Source organism: Heloderma suspectum, chromosome 10 (assembly GCF_057233095.1).
Source record: "Heloderma suspectum isolate Gila_16-S chromosome 10, 16-S_ref, whole genome shotgun sequence".
Lineage (NCBI taxonomy): Eukaryota > Metazoa > Chordata > Lepidosauria > Squamata > Helodermatidae > Heloderma > Heloderma suspectum.
The window spans coordinates 36,295,234-36,312,303 of NC_139467.1; the positions used below are offsets into that span (position 1 = coordinate 36,295,234).

The 17,070-nt window shown below is 46.2% G+C and overlaps 1 protein-coding gene across 1 annotated transcript in view; it reads right to left on the reverse strand.

Annotated features, from left to right (window-relative positions):
- PSMB2 (proteasome 20S subunit beta 2) overlaps positions 1–16,269 on the reverse strand; it is a 36,262-nt gene extending 19,993 nt beyond the window's left edge. The window contains exons 1-3 of the mRNA XM_084815969.1: positions 16,080–16,269; positions 10,790–10,912; positions 9,342–9,412 (exon numbers count right to left, since the gene is read on the reverse strand). Coding sequence (XP_084672095.1) covers positions 9,342–9,412; positions 10,790–10,912; positions 16,080–16,170 — 285 coding nt within the window. The 5' untranslated portion in view covers positions 16,171–16,269. The remainder of the gene's footprint in view (positions 1–9,341; positions 9,413–10,789; positions 10,913–16,079) is intronic.
- Between the last annotated feature and the right edge of the window lie 801 nt (positions 16,270–17,070).

A 17,070-nucleotide genomic window follows, 5' to 3' on the forward strand; every position in this document is an offset into this window, starting at 1 on the left:
TGTGTGTGTGTGTGTGGTATTTGGCAAGCCAAAATTCATAACTGGGGATGGGGGGGTGCATTTGACTTGTTGGATGACAAGTTGTGCAGACCTGACCAATCGTCTAAGGTTTTGTTACAGTTTTCCAATCCTCTCAGCTCAAGGGGATCAGAATAGAGAGACACAAAAGTCTCTTGCATTGTACTTGTGGTGGCAAGGCAAACCATAAACAGCACATATACCAGCCTAGCGGAGAAAGAACAGAGGTGGCCATGGAACGAGAGAGAGAAAAGGGTGGTGGTGGGTGGGTGAAAAAGGCAAGGACAGTTGTTGGGAGAGAAAGATGGGCAACATAAAGAGTGGAAAGAAGAGCCAGGTGTTCCCACAACTTGTCAATTATATAGTGGTGTGTGCGTGTGTGCATGCGCGCGCGCGTGTGTGTGTGCATGCACGTGTGTGTGTATGTATGAGAAAGATTTGTGCTCATTAGAACTTAGTAGCAAGCTGTGGGCATTTAGCTCCACATTAATGCAGCAGGGGCATGACATTCCAGGTCCTACTTTCTCTCCCCCAACCCAAGTTCCACTTGCCGACCAATGCTGTACTGACCAGGCACATCCCTGCTGAACTGGAAACGTGCAGGCACATTGGTCAACAGTTCAGAAGGGATTATTAAATAAGTCGCCAAAGCAAGCAGTGGTTCGTGGGAATGCACATGTGGCGGGGCCAGTCAGGAGCTCTGCTCCAAGACTGGGATGCTCCCAAGTGAAACTGGAAGTGTCCAACCTTGGGGTCAGAATGTGAGAGTCACGAGGCATTGGTTTCCACTGGCCCCGATGGCACCCCCAGCGTGATCCTCAGCACATGCAAACTAAGAGATGCAGTGTATCATTGCTTTAAACAATTAGAATTTGGCACAAATGAAATCTAAATCAGAACGTGCATCTATGTACCTTTCAGCAGCTGAAATGCCATCCGCAGTGCAGCACAATGCAACTGCATCACGCAACACAGGCGGGGAGGTCTCTCCCCGACACAGACCACACTATGCTTACCACAAAGTAGGCAGAATTCAGCCCCTTCCATTTCAGGCCCTCAGCTCTGCACAGAGTGCCAAGCAATGTCTGCTAATGCAAGTCAACTCATTTTTTTAAGGGTAAAGCTCGGGACACATGATAGAATGACTAGGAAACTTGTTGTGCATTTCTCTTGGTAGACTCTTTTTCAAACAATGAAATTACATTTTCAGGCAACCATCTTCACTTGCAGGTACCGAAAAATTCCTGCCAAGGCGCTTTTTGCAATCTGAGTCAATACTTTCTTCATAGGATGGATTGTTTTAAAATCACAATTCAGCACGGACATGCACATGGCGGAGTCTGGCTCATGGTACAGTAAGGACTGCTAAGTCCAAGGTCCATCTATTCTATTTATTTAAAATATGTTTGGATTGCTCCACTACTCAATGCGTACTCAAAGCGATGTAAAATAAAAATACAAACAATAAAATGTATACAAATACAAAACCTAAAACGTATTTTAAATTAATGATAAAACGAGAGAGCGGCATTAACTGTTAAAAGTGCCGTGGAGCAGTATCGCCTTCACCGGCCATCACAAAGACACTAAGGCCAGCCTAACCTCCCTGGGGAGGGAGTCCCACAACCGGGGTGCTGCTACACATCTAGTCCAATATCCCATTTCTAGCAGGAGCTGGACAGCTGCTTCTGGAAGCTTACAAGGAGGGCATGAAGGGGAGGATGGCTTTCTCCTGCTTATCCCAAGCATCTATTATTACAAGGTCTCCATACACAGAACCTTCATGTTTACTTTCAGTATGCTCCTCAAGCAAGCTGAACTCTCCGCGGTAACTACACATACTTAGTCTGATCCAGAAAACTATGCTCAACCAAACCCCACGGGAGCCCCAAGCTCTGGAAGGAGAAGCTCGGGATGCTCATGCCATCCTATAGTTAACATGGAGAGCAATCCAGCTGAACAGATGGCACTAAGTTGCTAGTTGAGCACTGAAATAAATCAATGGGGCTTAAGCACACCAAAACCATGTGTGCAATTTTGACTTCAAACGTGGTAAGACTAGTTGCCTCCTAAAAATAGCTATCACTGCCTTGTTGTGGCGAAGGGGCTTGCGTAACTCAGTGAAGCCATAAGCTATGCCGTGCAGGGCCACCCAAGATGGACAGGTCATGGCGGAGAGTTCTGACAAAATGTGGTCCACTGGAGGAGGAAATGGCAACCCACTCCAGTATTCTTGCCAAGAAGACCCCATGGAACATATCACAAGGCTAAAGGAGATGATGGCAGAAGATGAGCCCCTCAGGCCAGAAGGTGCCCAATATACTACTGGGGAAGAGCAGAGGGTATTTCCGAGTAGTGCCAGAAAGGGTGAAGCAGCTGGGCCAAAGCCGAAAGGATACTCAGCTGTGGATGTGTCTGGTGGTGAAAAGAAAATCCGATGCTGTAAAGAACAATATTGTTTAGGAACCTGGAATGTAAGATCAATGAATCAAGGTAAGCTGTGGTCAAACATGAGATGGCAAGATTGAACATCGACACCTTGGGAATCAGCAAACTAAAATGGACAGGCATGGGCGAATTTAATTCAGGTGACCATCATATCTACTACTGTGGGCAAGAATCCCTTAGAAGAAATGGAGTAGCACTCATAGTCAATAAAAGGGTGGGAAAAGCAGTCCTGGGGTACAATCTCAAAAACGATAGAATGATCTCAGTACGAATCCAAGGCAAACCATTCAACATCACAGTAACTCAAGTCTATGCCCCAACCACTGAGGCTGAAGAAGCTGAGGTTGATCGGTTCTATGAAGACCTACAACACCTTCTAGAACTAACACCAAAAAAAGATGTCCTCTTAATCATAGGGGATTGGAATGCCAAAGTAGGAAGTCAAGAAATCACCGGGATAACAGGCAAGCATGGCCTTGGTGTACAAAATGAAGCAGGACAAAGGCTAATAGAGTTTTGCCAAGAGAACATGCTGATCATAGCAAACACTCTTTTCCAACAGCACAAGAGGCGACTCTACACATGGACATCACCAGATGGTCAATATCAAAATCAGATTGATTCTGTCCTTTGCAGCCAAAGATGGAGAAGCTCTATACAGTCAGTAAAAACAAGACCTGGAGCTGACTGTGGCTCAGATCATGAGCTGCTTCTTGCAAAATTTCGGCTTAAATTGAAGAACGTAGGGAAAACCACTAAACCATTCAGGTATGACCTAAATCATATCCCTTATGAATATACAGTGGAGGTGACAAATAGATTTCAGGGATTAGACCTGATAGACAGAGTGCCTGAGGAACTATGGATGGAGGTCCGTAACATTGTTCAGGAGGCAGCAATTCAATCCATCCCAAAGAAAAAGAAATGCAAGAAAACCAAGTGGCTGTCTGATGAGGCTTTACAAGTAGCTGAGGAAAGAAGGGAAGCGAAAAGCAAGGGAGAAAGGGGAAGATATATCCAACTGAATGTGGATTTCCAGAGAATAGCAAGGAGAGACAAGAAGGCCTTCTTAAATGAACAATGCAAAGAAATCAAGGAAAACAACAGAATGGGAAAGACTAGAGATCTTTTCAAGAAAATCGGAGATCTCAAGGGAACGTTTTGTGCAAAGACGGGCAAGATAAAGGACAAAGAAGGCAGGGACCTAACAGAAGCAGATGAGATTAAGAAGAGGTGGAAAGAATACACAGAAGAACTATACAGGAATGATCTTAATGTCCCTGATTGCCATGATAGTGCGGTCACTGAACTTGAGCCGGACATCCTAGACGGTGAAGTCAAGTGGGCCTTAGGAAGCATTACTAACAACAAAGCTAGCAGAGATGACAGTATTCCAGCTGAACTATTTAAAATCCTAAAAGATGATGCTGTTAAAGTGCTGCACTCAATATGCCAACAAATTTGGAACACTCAACAGTGGCCACAAGACTGGAAACGGTCAGTTTACATTCCAATTCCAAAGAAGGGCAACGCCAAAGAGTGTTCAAACTACCGTACCATCACGCTCATTTCACATGGCAGTAAGGTTATGCTCAAAATCCTACGAGCTAGGCTTCAGCAGCATGTGAACCGAGAACTACCGGAAGTACATGCTGGGTTTCGAAGAGGCAGAGGAACTAGAGATCAAATCGCCAACATTCGCTGGATCATGGAGAAAGCAAGAGAATTCCAGAAAAAACATCTATTTCTGCTTCATTGACTACACTAAAGCCTTTGATTGTGTGGATCACAACAAACTGTGGCAAATTCTTAAAGAGATGGGAGTACCAGACCACCTTACCTGTCTCCTGAGAAACCTGTACGAGGGTCAAGAGGCAACAGTAAGAACCAGAAATGGAACAACCGATTGGTTCAAAATTGGGAAAGGAGTACGACAAGGTTGCATATTGTCGCCCTGCTTATTTAACTTATATGCAGAGTACATCATGAGAAACGCTGGGTTGGATGAATCACAGGTCGGAATTAAGATTGCCAGGAGAATTATCAACAACCTCAGATACGCAGATGATACCACCCTAATGGCAGAAAGCGAAGAGGATCTAAAGAGCCTCTTGTTGAGGGTGAAAGAGGAGAGTGCAAAAGCTGGTTTGAAACTCAACATTAAAAAAACGAAGATCATGGCATCTGGCCCCATCACTTCCTGGCATATAGAAGGGGAAGAAATGGAAGCAGTGACAGATTTTATTTTCTTGGGCTCCAAGATCACCGCAGACGGTGACTGTAGCCATGAAATTAAAAGACGCTTGCTCCTTGGGAGGAAAGCTATGGCAAACCTAGACAGCATGGTATGAAGCAGAGACATCAACTTGCCGACAAAGGTCCGTCTAATCAAAGCTATGGTTTTCCCAGTAGTAATGTATGGCTGTGAGAGCTGGACCATAAGGAAGGCTGAACGCCGAAGAATTGATGCTTTCGAACTGTGGTGCTGGAGAAGACTCTTAGGAGGCCCCTGGACTGCAAGGAGGTCAAATCAGTCTATCCTAAAGGAAATCAACCCTGAGTGCTCATTGGAAGGACAGATACTGAAGCTGAAATATTTTGGCCACCTAACGCGAAGAGAAAAGTCACTGGAAAAGACCCTGATGCTGGGAAAGATTGAAGGCAAAAGGAGAAGGGGACGGCAGAGGATGAGATGGCTAGATAGCATCACCGATGCAATGAATATGAACTTGAGCACGCTCTGGGAGGACAGGAAGGCCTGGCGTGCTATGGTCCATGGGGTCACGAAGAGTCGGACACGACTTAACGACTGAACAACAAATCCTACTATTTTTCCAAAGTAAAGAGGCCACACACACCCCCAGGCCTAATTTTATGGATGTTGTAAGCTTTTACGTTTCTGTATCCGCCACAGTCTCAGCATAAGATGAGAAATGCTTGCAGCTCTTGTCAAAGCAAGCAGCTCTGCCATCTGAACTTGCCAGCGCAACACGTGCTTCTCTATCACTACAAAAATAGCTCAAATTCCTACAACAAATCAAGTTACATAAATACATATTTTAGGACAAAAGAAGTCGTGAAGCAACATCTTAGAACTGAATGCAAATGTATTTGGAAGCTGGCATTTAACATTACAATACAGTAAAACTTTGGTTTGTCAAGATTCATTTGAGATCCTAAGGATACAATTCTACGCATGTCTAGACAAAATAAAGTTTGTTTTCTGTCTAAACATGCATAGGATTCTGCCTGAAGAGGCTTGTTAAAAGAAGAGCAGAAACAAAAGTAGCATAAGGATGATTTGGAGAGGCCCAGAACTCAGAGACAAATCCCACATTTTGCATCCCGGGCTCAATCCTGGCATCTCCTGTTAAAAACGCTTCAGGTAGCAGGTCATAGGAAAGACCTCCCTCTGCTTGAGATCTTGGAGAGTCTCTGGAGAGTAGACAATACTGGGCCAGATGGACAAATAGTCCAACCTGGTGTAAAACAGACTCCTATATTCCTACTGGATTAACAGTAAGCAACATGGGAGGATATTTTCTCCACACCACTTGGAAACAACTGGGTGTATAGCAAGGGATGGGGAACCTGCAATGCTTGGCCTGACAAGGGACACAGGGGCTCCCCAACCAGCCTATCAGCTTCTCCCATTGGCCCCTCCTGCCACAGAAGGAAAAACTCATTCCATCAGCAGCTGATCAGAACGAAGTGTTTTCCCCTGCTTAGCACTGAAAAAGGCTCTTTTTCTTGGTGTGTAACAGGGGAAAGCACTTATCTCTGATCAGCTGCTGATCAGATAATGAGCTTTTCCCTCTGGAGGGGCTGAGAGGCTCGGGGAGGAAGCTGCTAAGCAATTCAGTCCTGCTTCCTTCTGAGCCTTGACCTGCTTCTTTCTGAGTAGTCATGCCAAGGCATGCCCTGCTTACTACTGAGTAGAACTGGTTCCTAGTATAAATGGGTAAGAATGGAATTGGAGGGGGAGTGTTTGGAATGGAATTGGAGGGGGAGATTTTTCATCTCTGCCCACTTTGCCTTTGGCCCCACCCACTACTGGAATGTGGCCCCCTGAGTGCTTCTCCAAAAAGGAATCCAGCCCTTGGGTGAAAAAAAGGTTCCCCACCACTGGTGCCTAGAATTCCATGACACAGCAACTCAAAGTCTGTGTCTACAAGTGCAGTCCAGAGGAAAACATGCCTGTAGAATGCAGAGGCTGCTTAACTATGGCCATGCTTTGAACAAGCCAGAAGGTGGGGCCAATGGCTCTGCCACCAGCCACTTCAGAGGCTGGTGGCAGGTCAGCTTCATGCCTCTGCAGCGCATGAAGCTGACCTGCCACCAGCCACTCTGAAGTGACATCCATGTGGGCTTTGAAACTGATTGATATTAAGGGATCACAAGAATGAAGGAGGGTAACAGCAAGAACAAACATGGGGAGTTGCCTCATATGGATTTGGAGCAATGGTTCATTTAGCTCAGTACATTACTGAGTACTCAGTACTGTCCACATTACTCAGTACTGTCTACATTAACTAGTCTCAGGGGTTTTCCCCAGCTCTACCTGGAGATGGTGGGGATTGAGCCTGGGAACTTCTGCATACAAGGCATGTGCTCTACCACTGTGTTAGGGCCCTTCTTTAACGCCGAAAGCAGCCGTTTCCAAAGAAGAGGCAAACTTGACTGGTCACATGCCATTTCCATTGTTTACTTGGCGTTTTCTGCCCTGCAGCACTCAGTCATGCGTAGGCACATGTCTGTATTTATTCCCCCCCCCCCCCCCAGAAGGGCATAACAGTAATCATGTCAAGAAACACTGCTGGATCGAGGAACTGTGAGAGAAGAAAGAGCAAGAACATAAATGCAGTCTTTGCATTTCTGTAGAGGCTTGAGGAAACTTCATGCTCTTTGGCTCAGGGCAGGCGTAGTGTAGCAGCTACAAGCTTGGCTAAGGATCCACCCGTTTGAATCATGCCTCCACCATGATCTCACTAGGGGGGCTTAAGAAAGCCACTGAGTCTCAACCTCACACCTGCAATACGAGGCTACTACTTTACAGGGTTGTTTTAAGTACTACAAGATAAGAGCAGCTTTCAGTTGTCACAACAAACCATGATTTGTTGCGAGAAGAACATGCCCAGTAAGTATGCTGGCAGCGGAACGTTAGCAGTTGTAGGACTTTTCTCTGTCTGAACATGCAGAGGATTGTGCCCTAAATTATGCAGAAGAGCAAGCAAGTTCCAGAATTAGACAAGAGAAATTAGGCAGATTTGTTCAGTGTTCTCAACTGAAGGTAAGCCACACACGTCAGCTTTCTGTGGCCCAAAATTTGGATTAACGTAGGAATCGGCCTTATTCCAAGCCAGGCCCTTGGTCCATCCAGCTCAGTATTGTCTGCACCAGACTTGCTCAACCTGGTGCCCTGCAGATGTGTTAGGCTGCAACTCTCATCATTCCCAGTCAGCACAGACAATGGTTAACTTGATGGGAACTGCAGTCCAGAACTTCTGGAGGGTGACAGGTTGAGAAGACTGGTCTCCCCTGACTGGCAGCGGCTCACCAGGGCCTCAGACAGGGGTCTTTCCCAGCCCTACCAGGGAGACTCCCGGGATTGGACCTGGGATGTTCTGCACGCAAAGGAGGTGCTCCACCACTGAGTTATGGCCCTTCCCCTATTCGCCCTTAGCATAGGACTTTAATTTCTTTTAGCAGGGGGCAAACCAAACACCTTTGCTTAGGACACATTTGACACAAATGACACTAAACATAATTTTTGGGCATTTGTGTATTTGCAAATATTAATGCAGCACATAAATGGGGAGGAAAGCCCATTCTCAAGGCAAACAGAGCACCCAGAATTATCACCATTTAAGAGCAATCCAAGAGACATATGTCTTCTTGTTCCTGAGAAGCAACATGGCCTCAGCAAGGCCCACTATTTGCTATCGATTACCACCTTTACCAAGGGGCAAATGCAGCACTCAAATTCCTCTGGAGAGCTTGGCCAATCTTGTATTAAGAACTAAGAAGTGTCAGTCAGATTTATTATTTACCCAATGCAAAACATCGAGAAAAGTTGAAAAGTCAAGTCAATTTTAAATACATTCAGACATCTGGACTACATTCTGTTTAGTATCTGATCTACTCAGGCCTTCACTTGTGCCAACAGAAGTGTGGAAACTCTACCCATTTCCTTGAAACCATTCTTAAACAGCAAGAAATCAATGACTTGGATCCTACGTTTTCCTAAGGAAGTATATAGAAGTAAAGTTTCCCATTCCTTTCTCCCCACTGCAGATGGCTGTGTGCCTCCCCCTCCTGAAAAGGTTCCCTGGAATGTCAGGGGGTCTAATGTGGGATGGGGAAAATCACCCCAAATTGGGTGGACCTCTGCCTAATTGTGGGCAATTCTCCCATCCCACAGCAGCCCTCGCACACAGAATCTTAGAATAGTAGGGTTGGAAGGGGCCTAAAATACCATCAAGTCCAACTCCCTGTTCAATGCAGGAATCCAAGTCAAAGCATCCCTGACAGATGGCTGTCCAGCCTTGTCTTATGCCCAACCTCATACTGGAAGGTCAGGGGCCTCGTGAAGAGACTTGGGGGGGGGGGGCAGACGGAAGGGGGTGCAGGAGGGAGGAGGAGACAGTCAAGTTTCTTTCTGTGCGCATCCGTAAGTTAACTTATCTTAGGATCCAAGCCTAGGCTTTGAAGGATACACAAATACATACATATATTTAAAGTTAGTAAGAATCTATGCAGGTGGCATATGCCTACGGGCCACGAGAACAAATGTTTGAACACATAACAGTCAGTGAAAGATTATGCAGACATGAGACATTCAGACAAACATGCCTTGTGGACGCCACCTTACTTACCCTACTCCGCAGATAGTCAGCCAGATTTCGACGTGTGAAGTTGGCAGCCGCGGTTGGAGAGAGCTCATATCCTGCCATTAAGAAAAGGACACAATTGTGAATTTTGAAAGAAAACAGAAACATGTTCTGGAGAACTTTACATCTGTAGGGCAATTTTTTCAGCTTGTTTTCATAGCACAGAGAAATATTGATCTGAATATTATTACACCATCATCTGTGTACGTTAGCCTTTTACTAAGGACAGGTAGGGCAAGTCCTTGCTTCAAGGGGCTTACAATCTAAAGCAGACTCAGGGAAACAAAAGAGAAAGGATAAAATGGACGCATGGGTGAGCAGGGGAAGGATAGATAATTACCTCAGTTCCACTACTTTGGCTTACTTACAACATGGTATAGGGACCTGGGTGGGGGTGCGTGGATTGAATAAATACAAGAACAGGTCAAGGACACTCCAATCTCCTGGAATCAGGGCTGGATGAATTCCACAACAGATGTGGGGGAGAAATCTCAGCAGCCTTGTCCCCTGGGCATCTAAAATGTTGTTATGTGCTTTGTAAGAGCATTAGCTCTTACAAAATTGCTCACTTTCCAGCCCTGTGCTTATAAATAAAAAAAATGGGATTGGGGCATAAAAGACTGCTAGGAATCCACATAGCTGTGATCACACAAACAAGAGAGAGGTAGACGATCTACCAAGGGCGTATGGAATACTTAGGAGTCAATCTAAATATGCAGCATAACGCACCACCTCTCTGTTGGACTCGGCCACCTCAGACTGGGGGTGGGTGGGGGTTGTATATTTGAATGATCCTTGAGAAAAAAAATAACACTCTCTGGCCTTAGAAAAGCAGCACTTCAAGGGAAGAATTTGTATCCTAATCCTCCCCGAGTGCTGATTTTCTAAGGGAAGAGAGTCTGTGCTTGCTTGTTTGTTCTAAATACTCGGGGGATTTGTCCATAGAATTGCCACCTGCACTCTGAGATGATACACTATTGCAGCTTCCCCAACTTGGTGCCTTGATGTGTTGGACTACAACTCCCACCATACCCCAGCCAACAGTTATGGATCATTCCCATCATGAAGACTGGCTCTTAGAGACTCCAGAACAGTAGGGATCCAAGAAACCACAGGTTTACATGTGCAACATTTCTTTGTTGGCCTGTTGCACTGCCATTCGCTAGTGGGAAAACAACACTGCCTGAACAATGGAGACTGGGATACAGAAAGGCACCGAGTGAACAGATCCATACTCTGCCCTTGGGCCTAATGAAGGTGCATGTCAAATCTGGGGTGAGGGTGTTGGATGAGCAGCCTGGATGTAACCCAATCACATATCTTGCATTTCGTGCATAGTTTTGAAAAAGTGTACAGTTCATGAATGCAGAATCCTAGACACCTAGATTTTACTCTACACACACGCAAGAGCTCAGCACCAGCCACACACTCACCGTTCCTCATCTTGTAGAGCTGGACATTTTTCTGGATGTATTCTGCAAACTGGACGGTGTCACCAGCCTCTCCAACACACAGGAGCAAAATTTTCTCACTCATCTTAAACATCTTGTCGTGATCTAAATCAGTATGGAGGGAGAAGAGAAATACACACACACCAGTGTCAGAAATAAGAATAAGCTAATGCGAAGTATTCATGCTGAGAGACAGAAGGGGAGAGAAATTAGCAATGTCTCTTCTAATGGGCTCAAGGACTCTTTCCCCCCTTTACATCTAAACTTAAAGGTTTGGTATTTTATGGCAGGGGTGGGCAGAAAGCAGATCTGCAGTAGATTGGTAAGGGTTTCTGACAGCAGTACAAAAGCAGTAACAAAATCACACACACACACACCCCTGCTGCAAGCCTAAGTTATACTGCTGAATGAAGAAACCTTGGGGTAAGCAGGAGTGGATTTTTGTGTGGAAGGACTGTGAGTTCCATTCAGTTCTGGTACACAAAACAAATTTGTGGGCTGAGAATTCTTGAATTCTAAGTGTATTTCTTTTACACCAAGGAAACAAAATATACCAAAGTGGATCACAGGATTCTAGTATAAAACAACATAAATCCTGCAAGCTTGAAGTTTGGCCAACACCATCTTGTTGAAAATAAAGGTGTAAACGAGCCTTGGTCATGCGTGGTGCAATTACTGAATCGGAAGATAATTTATTTATTTAGCACCATGTCCTCAGCCTTCTGTATTGATGGCTTCATAATATACAATTGTATTTAAATCTACTAGATTAATCAGCTTAAAAGACGGTTGATCAGTTTGCAACACTAAAAATCAAGAGAAAAACATCTGAAAGCACTAACTGCAGTTTAGAAAGTGCTCAAAATCACCTGAGGGGTAGGGAAGTAGAAAGTTAGGAAAATCATTAAGCTGTATTTTCCTCTGGAAATGAAAGTTTGAAAAAGAAGTGCTTGTTGGAAGGGAAAAAAAAAGTCTTTAATACTACAAAAAAACGGGGGAAAGTGCTATTTTTGTACCACTAATGATCCTGCTATCTTATCTTACCCTTAGCCTGCATTAACTAGATGTCAGATATATTTATTTTCCAGGAGCACCTTGTGTCTTTGGGTAAAGTAGCTCTTTCTGTATTTCTAGTCCTTGGACCTTCCACAGAACAGTCTAAATCTCTCTATCAGAATCTCACTTTCTTTTTCTGTTTACAAAATAATGTATAATCTTCCCTGGAGGACATGTTTAAAAGCTTCTGATATATTATAATCCTTTAATAGGATTAGCAAAGTATTTTACAGTAGTTAAAATACTTCAAAAACTTCTGCATTTGGGAGTTCAGGACCACTAAGTGTAGAGATCTTCACTGGAATCCATTTATAATATGACGGCATACTTTAGCTTAAAGCTCTTACTGACAGTAGCTAAGCCTCAGCAGAGGCATTTCAACCTTTTAGAATGAGGAAAAAACTGCATGAAAGCCAGAAAACCAGCAAACAATTGGTGGCTGGAGGAAAGGGGAGTGGCCCTCTGGGGAACCCCAGAGAGCCAGAATGGCAACCCATGGGGGCTGGATTTGTTATCCAGGCCTGAGGTACAACACCCTGGTATATGCCATCCTCTGTGTCATTTATCACCACCACCACCCTTTTGTTAGAATGGGTCATGGGGGTCACCAAATATTTTAGCACCTGGACAAATCTGACCAGCCTTCTGCAACACACACATAGTTTCTCATTTTACCTTAGACTTCTTCTGGAAACTTTCCCAACCCAGAATATCAAGGGAAGCAAAAAGAAACACTGAAGACACTCATCACATTGTAAAGTGCTATTGGCAGAGAACCCAGCAGTACAAAAAGAGCCCCCCCCCCCACACACACACTTTCACTTTAAAACGGCACCCCACTCCATTCGTTTTTTACATATCAATTGGGGCAGACTTGTGCTTAAAGATATGGGCCTGTGGTGTGCCGCCATAAAGCTAGTTTGGCTCTGGGTGGGTAAGCTGAGTTATTAACCAGCAGTGTGAGGCTTGTAGCTGCTCATTTTTAGTATGAAAATGCTGTTCCAATAAAGTTAGCATAAGCCTGGAGGGGAATTTTGGTCCAGGAAGGAAAATTCTTATACATCTGGTTATCCCCTGCTCCTTGCTTTTCTGATTCTACCTATTTATTAAGCCATGAATCTCTATTTCACTTAAGCTCACTTACAGCTGGATTATTTAATCTTCTTGTGTACTTTGTACCACTACATGTTCCTTTAAGAAACTTCTTGGAGCTTCTCTTTAGCATTCTCCCGCTGAGACGTACTTTACATATAACCTGGCAGAGTTTTCTGCACCTAGAAGCAGCTATCATCTTTGTGAGGAGCATACAGGGTTTTCTTTGCTCGCCTTCTTCTGGTGACCTTTGTTCTAGTGCAGAGCTGGGAAATCTGTCCCCCTGCCCCATGGTGTTGGATTATTACTCCCATCACCCCTCAATTTGGCCAAGCTGGCTAGGGCTGATGGGAATTGGGAGTCTAACAACATCTGGAGGGCCACAAGTTCCCAGCCCTGTTCTAGTGCTTTCTAATTTCATTTTTTATCTTTTCCCCCACTTCTCAGATGGTAAAAGCTAAGATGCATGTGTTTAGTACCACAATCTCTCACACTAATATTGGGTAGGCTCACAATTTTGCATGTAGAGAAATTTTCATACTTTTGAGGCAACAATCCTATGTTTGGTTATGTCAGAGTATGACTAAACATAGTCAGTCTTACTTCAGAGGAAACATGCACAGGCTTGCTCCATGTATTCGATAAACATGCCAAACAGTACCATTTCTGAAAATTGCACATCTCTAATTCCAAATATTCCATGCAGCCTTCACAACCTGGTGCTTGGACTACAAATCCCATTATCCCCAGCCAGCTGCCTGCAATGACGGAAGTTGTTGCCCAACACATCTGGACAGCACCAGGTTGGGGAAGACTTTAAGGCAGGGATGGAGAACATGTGGCCCTCTAGATGTTGTTGGATTGCAATTCTGACCTTCCCCAACATTACCTGCGCTGGCTAGGGCTGATGGGAGTTGCTGCCCAACAGCATCATGAGGACCACAAGTTCCTCATCCCTGCTTGATAGTAACTGCTAGGAAGATCTGACAAGTTGCCCACCCAGCCCAGTATTGCCTGTTGCAATGGGAAGCATCTCTCCAGGGTGTCAGGCGGAGAATGGAGGGGTCTTTACTATCACCTGCTTGTTACCTGACAGCCAATGTGGTGTAGTGTTTAGAGAGCTGGGCTGAGACTGGGGAGATCCAGATTCTAGCCCCCACCCTGCCATGAAGGTCACTGAACGTTAGAACAGCTGTGCTAGATTAGACCATGGGTCCATGTAGTCCAGCATTCTGTTCACACCGTGACCAACCAGTCGTCAACCAAGAACCCACAAGCAGGACATGAGTACAAGAGCACCCTCCTGCCCATGTTCCCCAGCAACTGGTGTACATAAGCTTATTGCCTCTGGTACTGGAGGTAGCACATAGCTATCAGGACTGGTAGCCACTGATACCTTTTTCCTCCAGGTATTTATCTAACCTCCCTTTAAAGCCATCTAAATTGGTGGCCATCACTACATCCTGGGGTAGTGAATTCCATCGTTTAACTACGCACTGTGTGAAGAAGTCCTTCCTTTTATCTGTCCTGAATCTCCCACCAATCAGCTTCATGGGATGATCCCTCTGGGTTCTAGTACTATAAGAGAGGGAGAAAAATATCTCCCTATCCACATTCTCCACACCATGCATAATTTGGTACACCTCTAGAACATCTTCTCTTACCCTCCTTTTTTCCAAGCCAAACAATACCAGCTGTTGTAACCTTCTCTTACAGGGGAGATGCTCCAGCCCCTTGACCATTTTAGGGCACAATCTTATGAGGATAGTCATCCACCTCCAAACTTGGAGGCGACCAACTATCCAATGCAGGGTGGGCAGGGCGAGGAGGCGATCTTCTCCTCTGTGCTCCAGCCGCCCTGCATTGCAGCTAGATGTCCGATTTTGGTCTGGGGGGCCGGTGAGAGGAGGCTGGATGGCACACAGGCGCTTGTAACGGCGCTTCCGCCATTCCTCCCCTCTCCCAGGAACGCCCCCCTTTCCCCTGCTCTGAGCTGCTCTTATGAGCATGGAGCCAGGGACAAACCACACCACCTATGAGGCACCAGGGGAGGGCAGTTTTCTGGGAACTGACCTTGGAGCACTGGCTCCAAGCTCAGTTCCCAGAAAATGAAAAATCCTATGGCCATCTAGCCTCTGTCCATCAGCCATAGGATTGTGCCCTTAGTTGCCCTTTTTCCAGCTCTACAATATCTTTATTTAGGTATGGTGACCAGAACTGTACACAGTATTCGAAATGTAGTCACACCATAGATCTGTATAAAGGCTGTTTTATTCTCAATTCCTTTTCTAATTATACCTAACATGGAATTTGCTTCTTCTTTGTTTTACAACAACAACACACTGGGTCGACATTTTCATCGAGCTGTCCATCACAACCCCCCAGATCTCTTTCCTGGTCAGTCACAGTGTAGTAGCTCTTTTTCCTTCACTCCGTGGTCTCTCTGACTCTGATTTCTGCAACTATAGCTGGGCGACTTTGGGCCACTCACTGACTCTTGGCCTAACCTACCTCTCCGGGTTGTTGGGAAGATAAAAACGGAGAAGAGAAGGACCACGTAAGTCACCTTGGGCTCATTCCCAGAGGGAAAAACGGCAGGATATAAACTAAGTAAGTAATAATTTATTATGGTCTCAAGACCACCAAAAGAGATATAAATGTGGCAATAAACAAACAGTAAAAACTAAATCCTCTTAAACTGCAGGTCGCAGCGGGGAGCCCCCGCGTGCAAAGCACGGGCTCTACCACGGAGCTGCGGCCCTGTCCGGAAACTTTTCGTTTCGTTTTTAGAAAAGGAGATGCGGGTGGAATTCCCTTGCGATTCCCCAACCTGGCGCCCTCGAGATGTGTTGGACTACAACTCCCAGCATCACCCAGCCGGCTATGCTGCACCCTTCCCTAACCTGGCACCCTCCAGACGTGCCAGGTTAGGGAATAACCCGGCATGGCTGGCTGGGGGAGCTGGGAGATATAGCCCAACACACCCTGAGGGCGCCAGGTTGGGGAGGGCTGCTCTACCCACTGAGCGCTGGACCCTCCCCCCCGCCCCCCGGGCCTTTTTTCCCCCTCAGTCCACCCCGACGCCCTCGCTGCCCGCCTAGCCGCAGCCCAGGGAGGGACTGACCGCGCTTCATGTGGACGATGCTGGAAGCGGCGACGGTATCGGCGGCCACCAGCACGAAGTCGGGCCCTTGAATGCCGATGAGGTACTCCATTGGGGCCCGGTAGCGACAGGGACCTGCGCTGGGGTTGCTGAAGGGGGAAGCGCGCGCGACTATGACACAGCGAGACGGTAGAGAAAGCCGGTGCGCCGCGGCGCAGGCAGATGACGTCGACGCCAAGCGGGGGTGAAAAAACTCGGTCAACTCCTCGCGAGGGCCCCCGCGCGATCCGGCGTCGCTCTAGCCATAGGCTCTATGGCGCTTGTGCGCGAGTCACGTGATCCGCTCCTTTCCCTCTCTACCCGCCCCCTTTTCCCATCTGCCTACGTTTCTTAGTCACTCACCCCGCCCACAAAGCCTCTCCGCCTTCCAGCAGCTCGCGAGACTTCGCTGAGTCACGTGCTTGCCTGAAGGCCAGCCCCTCCCCTTGCCTTCCCCAGAGACGGTACTGCAGCTTCTGTTCCCCATCCTGGCGCCCTCCAGATGCGTTGGGACTACAACTCCCATCATTCCCAGCAAGTAGGGCTGGCTGGGAATAATGGGACTTGTAGTCCCAACACATCTGGAGCGGGCCGGGTTGACGGCTACGTAGTTGTATCAAAGCCTCCCCCAAAATGTGTCATACTACAATTCCCAGCATCCCCCAGCCAGCCATGCTGGGAGTTGTAGTACAAAAGTTTGGAGGGCACCAGGTGCTATATCATCTCAGTGGGTGGCTCAATTAGCATCTTTTCTGCAAATCACTTTATTAATATGAAAATCATTAATACACACATTTTATAGAAGTTAGAGAATCATGCAAAGGAGCCCTTGAGGGCTAAATAGAACCCCTGTGTGAAGGAGCAGAATACCTCTGCATACCTGATACTCAGGGCAAACCATCAGAGAGGGTTTCTGCTCGCACTGCTTTGTGAGCTTCCCCACAAAGGCACCTGACTGACCACTGTGGGAACC